This window comes from Lineus longissimus, chromosome 16 (genome assembly GCF_910592395.1).
Source record: "Lineus longissimus chromosome 16, tnLinLong1.2, whole genome shotgun sequence".
NCBI lineage: Eukaryota > Metazoa > Nemertea > Pilidiophora > Heteronemertea > Lineidae > Lineus > Lineus longissimus.
Genome location: NC_088323.1, coordinates 5508444 through 5520579, shown reverse-complemented (window position 1 = coordinate 5520579; position 12136 = coordinate 5508444). Strand labels below are relative to the sequence as shown.

At 41.6% G+C, this 12136-nt stretch overlaps 2 protein-coding genes across 3 annotated transcripts; one reads left to right on the top strand and one right to left on the bottom strand.

Annotated features, from left to right (window-relative positions):
• Nucleotides 1-283: 283 nt before the first annotated feature.
• On the bottom strand, nt 284-5703 carry LOC135500390 (ubiquitin carboxyl-terminal hydrolase MINDY-3-like). Its single transcript, XM_064791833.1, has 10 exons — nt 5513-5703; nt 4895-5032; nt 4295-4526; nt 3926-4114; nt 3515-3594; nt 3113-3183; nt 2740-2820; nt 2340-2485; nt 1962-2124; nt 284-1821 (listed from the first exon to the last, which is right to left on the bottom strand). Exons 1-10 carry the CDS (start codon nt 5661-5663, stop codon nt 1672-1674), a joined length of 1401 nt encoding a protein of 466 aa, XP_064647903.1. The 5' UTR covers nt 5664-5703; the 3' UTR covers nt 284-1671.
• Nucleotides 5704-5937: 234 nt separating this feature from the next.
• On the top strand, nt 5938-12129 carry LOC135500634 (zinc finger protein 521-like). 2 transcript variants are annotated; one of them, XM_064792193.1, is made up of 3 exons: nt 5938-6016; nt 6363-6920; nt 7257-12129. In XM_064792193.1, the coding sequence occupies exons 2-3, from the start codon at nt 6485-6487 to the stop codon at nt 11330-11332; spliced, it is 4512 nt and encodes a 1503-aa protein (XP_064648263.1). In that variant the 5' UTR covers nt 5938-6016; nt 6363-6484; the 3' UTR covers nt 11333-12129. The 2 variants fall into 2 exon arrangements, with proteins under 2 accessions (XP_064648263.1, XP_064648262.1); XM_064792192.1 differs by having other exon boundaries at nt 6363-12129.
• The last annotated feature ends 7 nt before the right edge of the window (nt 12130-12136 follow it).

The window sequence follows — 12136 nt, the reverse complement described above, 5'->3', positions numbered from 1 at the left end:
GAGACTACAGGTTTCACTGGTTATAGAAGGAATGCTTGGTTCTTTTGCCAGATGCCACAGATCTGTTGTGGACTCATGGGCTTGTTATGGATACGCCGTCTTAGAGACCCTGCTCGGGTTGACAATAGCCAGTATATGATGTAATGCAGCCTGAAGCCTGAAGCCTACAGCACATGGGGTTATGAAATCCTTCAGGCTCTGTCCCTGCTCCTCCGACAACAAAGTCCTTCCCGGTTGAAAAGAACTTCAAGCATCACTTTACGAAAGTCTTTTATATTGGCTTACAATAAGAAATACAATGTTGTGTAAACAAGAATGGTCATTAAAGTACAACATAAGTCACAAACTTACAAGTTACATGTAACGTAACAAATGGTACATAAATAACCTCGAAGTTACTATATTCATATAAGTCTATGTAACTAACAGTACATAAATAACTTAAAAAGACAAACATACAAAAATTGGTGCAGTTATGACATAGCCCATTTCCTCTGCTATGACATTCATGATAATTTGTCCCCAGTGCAAACCCGGACCTCAAAAACCCTCTATACATATTCTCTTGGAATCGTGGCCATGCCAAAAGTACATATCGCCAAGAGTGTTCCTGTGCATTGTATTTGTTCACCAATTCGTTTAAATTGATACCATTTTTTCAAGTACAGCAAAAAGCTGTGTAAATCTAAAATTGTATTAAATAGATTTACCTGGTTTTCACCAAGTTTCATATCAAAATAGATGCTGTTTAGTTATATAAGCAATGCTAAGTGCACTGTGCTCAACTGAGTGGGGTTCATGAAGAGAAGGTCTGATCAGGCAGACAGTACAGCTAATAGAAGATCTGCAGGTATAGGCCAGATGGATACTGCCTCAAATTAACTGTTATTAAGTACACGTACGAGGTGTACAGATAAATACCCATCATTTATAGATCAACAGGCCCCTGAAAAAATCTCACTGCCCAACTTAATCGGTAAAATAATGCTGGGGAGAAGGATCTGCACATGAAGAACAGCAATAGACATCAAAGTACAAACCTACAAATAAGGCCACATCAATTTAATGCCTTGGATAATGGGTGAGGAGGCAAAGTTTTCTTATTTGGAGAATAAAAACTTTGTTCGACTATATCATTAAATCCACAATATATATTGTGAACAACACCATATCAGCCCACTTGACTTTTATTAACATTTGGCGAGTGTTATAAAGAAAAAAACTTCTTCCACATTGGAGAAATAGTTTGGTAGGTTGGCCCGCGATCCAAGTGCCTAATGGTGCATTGGTCCTGTGACAGTCAATGCATGAAAACAGAACAGTACATTTACATAGATCAGTTAACTTTATTAGACCATGGCAGCATTTCTCCCCAGAGAATTCATCCTACTTATGGATATCAATTGGGAAGTTGGGGCTGAAGTGAATTTGACCAGCCTTTGCCCCAGCCAGTGAGTCATCCCCTTAAAGCCTTGATGACCATAAGCTGAAGAATTTCTCTCAGTTCATTATTTCACAATCACAGAACATGTTTCAAATATCGTTTCCAGTCCAAAAGTAGTTTTCACAAAAGACAGTCCTAGTCCAAGAGACAGTTCGTTCAGCCAACCTCAATATTAAGCACTAATTTTGATTATGCAATTCAAAATGGGAACCTAAAGACCTTGTTCATCAATTCATGGACGGCACGATATTATCCTTCCAGTGAAGTTCGACTGTCGGCCATTTTGTCTGCAGACATGTCAATATCGGGGTGATGTCAGTTGTCACGACGATGTCTTGAATGTCTGCTATCTTTGCTGTTCCCTCCAAGTATTTTACCTTAAATGAAATGAATTCCGTTAAAGTCAGCTTCTTTCTCTAGCTGTGTTGCAGCAAATATTATCACAGGTCGCAGCAACAAAATTTGTCTGCCTGCAGGGCGCTGACAAATGCTACAAAGAAGAAAGGTGTTATCTTACCTGTTTGTCCGGACACGACCTCTCCAGGCCGTTGTAATGATAGACTAAGAACTTCTCCGGTGTCTCCTCCCTGTCTAGTTCTGGGAAAAACTCCTCCAGGAACACACCCAATAGAATGATGCCTAAACCCTCGGGATCCATTTTGCTCTGCATGATGTTGACGCTGAAAAAATGAGAGGTAAATTCATCGTGATTATAAAGTAACAAGATGAGGGCATAAAGTGACCTTATCCCAGTCTTCTGGTTCAGTGGCAGATCCAGATATTTTGGAAGGGGGGGGGCAGCCTAACCGAGACAGCCCCGATCCAAATATCTTGGATCAGTCATTTTCTGGTGGAATATAATAAAGCTTGAGAAACTCCCCCCATTCATACTTACTACTCAGGTTCTGAGACTAGCTCCAGCGCATCCATCAGCTCAACGAGTCGAGACACGGTTATGAAACCATTCCCGTCAGGGTCGAAACTTTTAAAGATCCTTCGCGCCGCTTGCGATGCTGTCTCATGAGTCACCAACCCTCTCTCCTGAAAAATAACCATGATTTATTGAGTCCAGCCTTACAGTATATCTTTTTTCAATATGATTTTGAAAGACATCACTCTCAGTGCAAAAGAAAAATTCCGAAGGCCAAGAGTTAATATCTGGCGGAAGTCAGATTTCACATGGTGTTACGCCATTTTTGTGTATTCACATAGGCAAACATTTGTACTTACACCGACAAACGGTGTATTTACATAGATGAACACTTGTACTTACATAGATAAACACTTGTACTTACATAGGCAAACAATACTGTTATATGTGTCTCACTCGCCAACAGCCAAACAGGAACACAGGGATTCTTTAAGTACCAGCCAACCTAAAATATCAAAGCCAAGAATTGAAGTCGAAATACACATTAATTTTTCATACTTCCTTATTTTAGAAACCCTTTTGCTGCACTTTTGTTATATTTCTCTCAATACTACAATAATGTTTAACCCATCATGTACAGCAGCTCTTGTACTAAAATCATATTCAGGATTTATTCTTCAGAATGACGGAGATATTAATCTATAGAAAGAGAAGATGTAAAATCTGAGCTGCATCTAAAGGGACATTTTATTTTTTAGGTCAGCAGAAATGAAAACAAACCAAGACTTAACTCTTACCTCACAATATCGAAGATGTTCTAATTGGGTGAGGAAACCTATCGTACACTGTTTAGAGATACCATGAAGCTCTGAAAGAAAGATTGGTTACATATTACTGGTTCCCTTATAATGCAGCAGTCACTGAAAACCCGGGATCTCAAAGTAGATTGGAACCTTGAAGGTGCAGTGTGCTGGCCCATCGGCAACGTAGAACTGCCCTGGCACTCACCAATCCAATCGCCAGCTATGGGTGAAATAGCAGTGGTGAAGACGAATGCACTGAGCTAGGATTTCTGGCACCTAATCGATGTAACCAAATGCAACCGAAACCAACATACAAGCAGACGCAAAGAAGAGGACGTGTCCTTGAAATTCTTGAAAATATCTGTCAACATTTTGCTGAACATATAGCATACTTACGCATTCCCGATATATCTTTGTCATTATCAAATACGTTCGATACAGCTTTACCACATAAGAGAAGATTTATCATACTCTGGCTGAAACACAGAAGCAAAATTTCTGGAGATGATGATGAATGATGATAAATTTTTTAAAGGAGTCACAGAACACATCCCGAATAACACCAGGCAATGAAAAGCACTGCCTACCCACTTTGTACTAGTACCAGCTCTAACACTTATAGCGTTCAAATTTGTAATGTAGGTAGGAGGAAACCGGAGACCCCACAGGTAACCTACACAGTCGAAGAGAGTCGTCCGCTCTATCACTTGAGTGTACCGCAACCGACCGGGAAATAAATCCGGGACCTCATACATCATACAGAACATGTGCTTTCATTAGCCAATAGCATACTAGGCCATACCGTACCTTCCATGTCCATGTGTGTTGTCTATGAGAGGTTCACCAGGGTCTTCAACTTCGTTCTTAATTTGTTCAATGCCCTTGGTCAGCACCAGTGAATACAAGAATAGGAGTACACCGTATTGTCCTTGGAATGTTGAGATGTGAGCATGGATTGCATCCTTCACCTCCGCATTACTGTTGCATTGCTGGCACCTAAAGATACAATGGGAGATAGACATTTCTCAAGAATGAACAAGAGGCCCAAGGGCCAGGAACTCCGCTTTCACAATTTCAAATAGAAAATCTACTCCAGAATTAATGTGGGATGATGACAGAAGAATTTGACACTGTAAGGTTGCCAAAAATGCTCAGCAAATTGTGATTGATATTTACCTAAGATTGCTGTGGAACCACTGATTGGACAGTTTCTGTCTCTTGGGGCTCCGGACCTCATTGTCATTAACTTGGACCTGATTATCCTCAGAATTCGCTGGCAGATTGAGTACAGTATCCGCGTCCCTCTCTTCAAGCCCATTGTGGGTGATTAAGTAACAGATGTCAGTACTAGCGGCTTGGGTTAACACCTCCACCAAAGCGTTAATTAGGCATTCCTGGCATTCAGAGGCTGAAGTAAAAGAAGATGAATGGTAAATTTTAGTTGTCAGAGATACCTTCAAAGCTGTTCTCTTCATCTTATTATTATGACTTTCAAATTTCAGACTTTCTTTTGAGAACAAAGTTGTTTTCACATTTTCTTGTATCTGTGCTATGTAGTCAGGGATATACTGGTACTGTAAACCCCAAATTTGGGGGGGGGGGCTTTCTCTTCTTGCAGATTTTGAACATAACCAAATTTCACAAACATTTTGCGGTTTTCAGCAAACAAAACTGTTATCATTCACAGTTGTCAGTAACTCTCAACAGTAGGCCTACCACAACCCATGAAGGAAAACTGATGAAAAACTACGCACTTAGTTACAGTAGTATACTCACCAGTGAGGCCAGCCATGGTTTTCTTTTGGTCAAAGATAATGTTCTTCACAACGAAAGCTTGAACTGGAGCAATCACCGCACAAGGTCCTCCCTGGAGTTGAAGAAGTGCAGACGGTTCATCTTTACTAAAAGTGAAACCTGCAATAGAAAAGTACAGTAGACTAGAAGAACCTTACTATGGCTGTGGCTACGGACAACTAGAAGTTAGAAATATCGTACTGTCATTGTGGTGTCCTGATTAAAGAGGTCATGATGATCAAATCGAATGGAAACGACCGAATTGGGACTAAAACCATTGTCCCTTAAAAAGATAGAGGGAGTGATCTGTGTACTGTATACTGTGTTACTGTGTAGGCCTATACAGTTACAGTACTTACTATAGATTCATGCACTTGATTGGGAACAACGTTTACAAAGTGTTGGCCGTTGTCACGTGACACGTCACGATGCAATGCAGCTCTGACGGTTTTACATTACTGTAACGTGACGTAAACGTTATCCCCAATCAAGTGCATCGATCTATAGTCTAGTGACCATGTACCACTCTCATGACTCATGACTGTAACCAACTGTAATGCTGTACTGGAACTTGGAGAATTGAGTGAAAAAATGCTTTACCCTGTGTCCACCTCAAAAACACCTCCTCTCGGAGATCATTTCCCCACAGGAGATTTTTTATTGCCACCACTTGATTCTCTGATAACGCAGCTTGCTGCGTAGTCGAAGTTGAAGCCATCTGATCACTATTTAACACCGAATTTGCGAACATTTATGAGAAAAATTCTAGTTCAATTTTCGCCGGCGACCATTCTTTTCCAACCTTGTCTTCAGAAAATTCTACTGTGTATTTTCAGAAATTTTGCGTACATTCGGATAGGATAAAATCCCGGAATCGAGGTTTCAACTTTCGTGCAGTGCTGTGTCACAGCAGTGCTAAATCTTACCTCGACCTATTCAATTCTTAGCATAGGAAATTTTCTGTAATGTCTGTACATAGATACACTTTAACCGACCTCGACCTGCAGTTTTTCTGAAATCTGTTGGTTGTTTACAAAATTTATGATCAGGCAAAAGACAAAGCCGAATAACCATCAAGATAGCACTATTTTGGCTCAGTGATGTGTAGGTTGATTATTCAATATATTCACCTGAAGTTGCATGTTGTATTTTGTGGAAAATGATGCATTCATCTTGTCAGATGAGAACAAACTTACAAAGTATAGTAAGAAGTGTATAGTGTGTGCTGGACTACACTAGTCTAGTGTAACTGTATAGTGTATGTCTGGCATGCTGGTTACAGTGCATAATGTACTGTAGTCTGTAGTGCATGTGTAATGCATACATTGTACAGAGGCCTTCTCTTGTCATTGTTTATTTCATTATTATACCAACCATCATTCACCTTCTACCAGGGTGTTAACTTAATGTACTGCCAGTTACTCAGTTTCTGTGTTCACTGTCTTTTCAGGTATAAGGTATGATTGATGTCAGTTACATGCTTAGAAGATGTAGCCAAGTCGATGAAGCTGAGGATGATGTGTTTTTAGAGACGTCGGTCTTCCTGAGGAGGTCCTCGTATCGAATCTCAGCATGGATGAGCAAGTTGTAACAGATGGAAACTCTGTTGGAAGGAGGAGTGATGCAGATGCCAGCACGTTGCTGAATTGTACTGCAAAACTTCCTATCAAAAATAATGTTGACAGGTCGTGTGAGGGAGATACCGACATGAGCAAAATCACTGGTGGTCCTGAACTTTTAAAAGAGACTGACATTGATTTAAACCATTCCCATTTCGATCATATCGTGAATGGCGATATGAAAAATGAACATGGTACTTCTAATGAAAGAAATGGCATTGCAAGTTGTGACAGTTCAAATGACATTGAATCTGGTGACACGGGTCAAGTTTCCGATGAACTTGATTGTGGAGTTCTTCCAGTGGAACATAGTGACATTCTTGATTGCAAAGATCAACCAGTTGTGGAAACATCTGAAAGTGTAGATGTTGGCATAAAGGTTGCTTCAGGTGAGAAAAATGAGTCTGAATCTGCCGCAGTTGATTCAAGTGAAAAACTTGATAAAAGCATTCCTGTTTCCATGGATACTGTGGATTCCGTTTCCATGGATGCTGAAGACATTGATTTAAATTACAAAGTAGACCTTGCTAGTAATAGTCGTCACGTCGTTAACCTTGTTGAGGATAGCTCAGATGCCATTGTAGGAGCAAGTTTAAAAGTAGATGATGGAAAATCAGGACGAAATAATTTTGATGCTTTGAGACCAAGTGAGGGTAACGAAGGACTCAAAAAGGGGCAGCGTTTAAAAAATGTTTCTCAAACTGAGGTTGTCAATTTCGATTCAGATTCTAGTGAGGCTCCTGATGTTAAGGACAAAGTGGTTACCAAAGAGGAAAAGGTTGCTGATTTGGACGAGGGTTCCAAAGAGTCGGACATTGTTTCTAAGGAAACATGTGCAGGTGAAACTGTGGACAAGGAGAAGGATGTTGCTGGGCCTCCTGTGGAAAAGACTGAACAAAACGAGACAGTTGAAAAAGCCAATGAGGAAGTTAAAATGGACGTAGATGATGATTTGAGTAGATACTTGATGGGAGATGCAAATGTGATCGGTGATCTTGTGGAATCGCTTCATGAGGAATATTCAACGCCAACACCAATGGACAGTAGGACAGATGAGCTAATGTACGATTCGCGATACTCGCAGGGGACAGCCGATATGATGACGGACGAGCTAATGTACTCGCAGAACTCGCAGGGAACAGCAATCTATGAATCTGACAACTCGTTCAAATGTCAGCAGTGCGAAACTTGGTATAATACCTCGGAAGAATTCCAGGAACACGTCGTCGGCCATCTTGTGCAGAATAGTTTAACGGCCGATACGATGGATGACGATGGCTGGTCGACGTGTCCAATTTGTCTCGTGATGTTTCCTGAATTCTCACTGTACGAGGAGCACTTGAAAAATCACTTGAATAATGTTAACAAGTGTACAGTTTGCAATAAAACATTTAGTGAGAGAAAAGACTTAGAAGATCACGTTAATAAAATTCATAATGTCGATCGCCCTTTTAAATGTTCAGAGTGCGACAAAATGTTCAAATCACTCTCAATGCTTGGGGCGCATTTGCGGAAAATTCACAAAAAGGAGTTGTCTGCCAGGTGTGATTTCTGCACAATGTCGTTCCTAAGTCAAGAAGATCTTGACTTCCACATGAGACTAAAACATGCTAAGAAACTCAAGAAAAGTGGAAAGAAAAGAAAACGTCAGTACACATGCAAAGTCTGTTCGCGGATATATTTTGATCGGCAAGGGTTTGAACTGCACAAGCGCAAAGGGCATAGGCCTGTTAGTGTAAATGTTCCTGATGCATCAGCTTCAACTGTATCTGAATTGAACAGAGCGCCTATTCTTGGACCGAAGCTCAGCTCCCTTGGTAGAAATATCACTTTAATTCCTTCAGGTGGACATCGCGAAATTTCCTCTGTGTCATCTCCGATAATTGGCGAGGCAAAAATGTTCCTTTCAGCTGTCGAGCAGGTCATTGGTAAAGAAGTGGGGCAGACGCAAGATGAACATTCAAAGCAGACGGATAATGAAATATTAAAGCAGATGCCGTCTGCGGATTGTTCTGATTCTGGCGATGATGGCACGCCTTCAAAACGCCGCAGGTCTCGTCGCGTTGCCTATCTTGGGAGTCTGGTTTATGGTTGCAAGCTGTGTAAAAGACGCTTTGCTACGGAGAATGAGTACAAGGCTCATCTGAAGGAGCGACACAACTCATTTTTGAATGATTATGGTGAAGTCGTCCGCCTGTCTCGACTTGAAAACCTAATAAAACGCAAAAGGAAATCATCCCAGTGTAGCGGGACGAAATCCCGAAAACCGAGGGTACAGGAATTGAGGGATGAGTCGGAACCCAGTGGTAGTCCGCAGAATAGTCCTATGATGTTTGACAAAGAGGAGGAGGATCCACTCTATGAACCAGCGGCATCTAGCGACGATGATGATGATGATGATGACAACTCGCCAAAACCCAAAGCAAAGATAGCGGATGTTGTTGTGGACGCAAAAAAGTTGCAACCGGATGTAATTCCACCTGATGTCGACCCTCAGATTGCAAAACTCCCAGAAGGTCGAACTATGCGGGCATGGAACTGTACAATCTGTTATCTGACTTTTTTCAAAATTTTAGACCTGAAAAACCATGTCATGAGTACGCATTTAAAACCAATAGTTGGGGGGTTAGCGGGGTTTTTTTTGTGCCCATACTGTGCGAAAGCATTTCGAACAAAGATGCTGGTCCAGAAACACATCGGTTACTATCACTCCTTAAAAGAGTTATTGGAAAAGCATTCAAAGCCCAATGCGGTTGTGCCTGCTCTTTCGCTTATGAGCTGTAAGATTTGCGGGCAGCAGTTCTTGGGGTCGCTGTGTTTGAATGACCACATGAAGAGGTGTCATTTCGAGAGACACCAGCTGCAGCAGTATCACTGCCATCTTTGTAAAAAATCGTACCGGCAAATGGAAATCCTTCTCAATCACATTCGTTCGGATCACGATGAGAGTAAAGTAAATGCAACTCCGCCAGCATCGTTTAGTTCAAATCATCAGTTGCCGTCCTCGAAATCAAATCACTCTGTTCAGACTAAAAAAACGGGAACAACAGAAGCTGCAAGAAGGTTTTACTATGCTTGCGCGGTTTGTGAGGAAGGCTTTAATAGAGAGGCTGATTTAGAGGACCACATCGTCTCGATACATCGTCTTGCTATTGCGCCAAATCGCCGCGAGAAAAAACCATATGGATGCTTACTTTGTGACAAACGGTTCATGCAGTTGAACTCGATAACATTACATCTTGTTTCGTACCACAAACAGGACGAGAATGACATAATGGGTGGGAGACGAAAGGAGCCTGAAGATGATAGAAGACGAACGCATCAATGCCTCATCTGCCTTGAGTACTTCAGTAAGAAGAAGTTCTTGGATAAACACGCCCGAAGGAACAATTGTCGTCCGTCGTCGCAACCGAAGCGCCAATTACCGAAACGGCGGGCCATTGTTCACAATGAAGGGGAAAGGCCGTTGAATTGTCCAAAGTGTACCGGAAAATACTGGGGCAAAGCGTACCTGTATCTGCACGTTCTTGAGGTTCATGGTAATGGTGTACTTGGGGAGTTTCTTTTGAAGAAGAAAATCGATGATGCAGCGAAGGAAGATTTCAATGATGACACAGAGGAGCAAGAAGGGCCATTTCCAGTGGCGATGTACACAGCAGGAAATCGACCAACAGGAGAGTCGTCTCGCCGACCCCTCCGAGGGGGTTTCCTTCCAGCAGGGAGGATTGGAAAACCAGACCCTGTAGCTGTACCGGCTTCTTGTTCATCAGCGCCAGTTAAAATTGTACCGAAAGAGAATCCTAGTACACCTGATGTAATAGATTTGACAGATGATGATCCTGTTGAGAAAGAGCCAATACCAAAACTGAAAATTATCAAAAGAACACCAGGTAACCAGGTCGCACCCGTCGGTATGGGACAGCAAGGACGAGGTCATCATCACTCTAATGATCGCCAGCAGCAGCCACAGCGCCCAGGTGTTCCTGTGAACCGGAACGTTGGGCCAGATATGGTTCGTCGAGGTGTGAAGATGAACCGGCAAGGCGGTGGATGTCCTGGTGGGCAGTTGAATAGGCAAGTCCAGCAAGGAGCTGTTCGTCCACCAGGCGCTTCCTCAATGGGTGAAAGGCAGGCTCCCACTGCAAGTCAGAATGTCCGACAAAGACTTAATCAACAAATTGTAAGAAGAGAAAACCCGGCCATTGGACAGAATCATGCTTCAAATCAGGTAGCAGGTCCTGGTAGCAGTGCAGGGCAACCTAGGCCTGGGTCTTCACATGCCATGTCCTCGCAAGCTAGGCCTGTGTCCAGTACAGCTGGTGGACTGCCTAGGAGTGTCACACACTTGAGCAGTACACCAAATCTACCACCAAGGGAGAGAATTTCGAGTCAACCAAGACTAATTCCATCAGGCGTGCAGAGACCCGGTCAACCGCCTGTGAAAAATACAACCGGGCCAAAAATAACTGCCATTGTTGATCTCACTGAGGATTCAGATGATGAAATCGAAGAGCCGACAAGAATTCTGCAAAATGAAAACACAATAAAGTGCATCCATTGTCCTAAGATGTTCACGGAGCCGTTGCAAATGTTGATCCACGTGTATTCAGATCATGTGAAACACAACCCATACGTGTGCGCGTTTTGCGAGGAGACGATAACGGACAGTCAGGCTCTGCAGGACCATATCAAAACTCACGAGCAGTTCAAGATAATTAAGAGTATAATCGGGTCGAAAGATGGCTTGAAATTGCCGTTCGTTATAGAGGAGGAGACTGCTCCCGAAGTCATCGTTCTTTAACAAAATTAGTCTAGGCCAGTTGAGTCACAAGCATTTATATTGTTGCAATTGTACATGTATGTATTTCTCAATGAAAGGCGAAATGTACTGCCATGGTTATTACCCGTAGTTAAGATTATTTTTCATGTGACTGCTTTATTATGATACGATACATGTGTACATTTCAAAAATTCTCTGCGAGAGAAATGTACAGTGATTTTATCTGGACTTCAGATGTTGTGTTACTGTCATATAGGACTTGTAGTCTTGCGCCATTTTTTTTGTGGATATTATGATATAACCTACAAATGATATATTTATAGTCACTTTCTTTGATGAAACTTTTTAAATATTGATCGATTACCAATCAAGTTGCAGTTTTAGGTTTTGATATTAATCTTATGCTCTGGTAGCAATTTGTTCATGTGGTCAATCAGGTAAAAGGTGCAAATTTTCGCAATTTGGATATTTAGCTTGAAGCAGTATCTTGGAATTCTTTTTGAATATGAACATTACCTTAGTTGTGTTTTAATGTTTGTTTAGAAAAGTGATGCAGCTACATGTATGTCCAATTGTAAAGTCCCAATTCACGTATAGCTAATGGAATTCTTTTTGAATGAGGAAGCGAACTTTTGATCCCCGAATGTGGCGCAATCAACAACTGATGCCTCCACATGTTGATTTCTGCGTAATTTGATTTAAAATTACCAGCCGCAATGAAGTCATTTTATTTCAGGTTGATTGTTCAGCAGATCATCCCTGTGAAATTATCTTGTCATCCTGTTATTGCTGTGAATATTTGAAATATATAAATAAAAACAAACC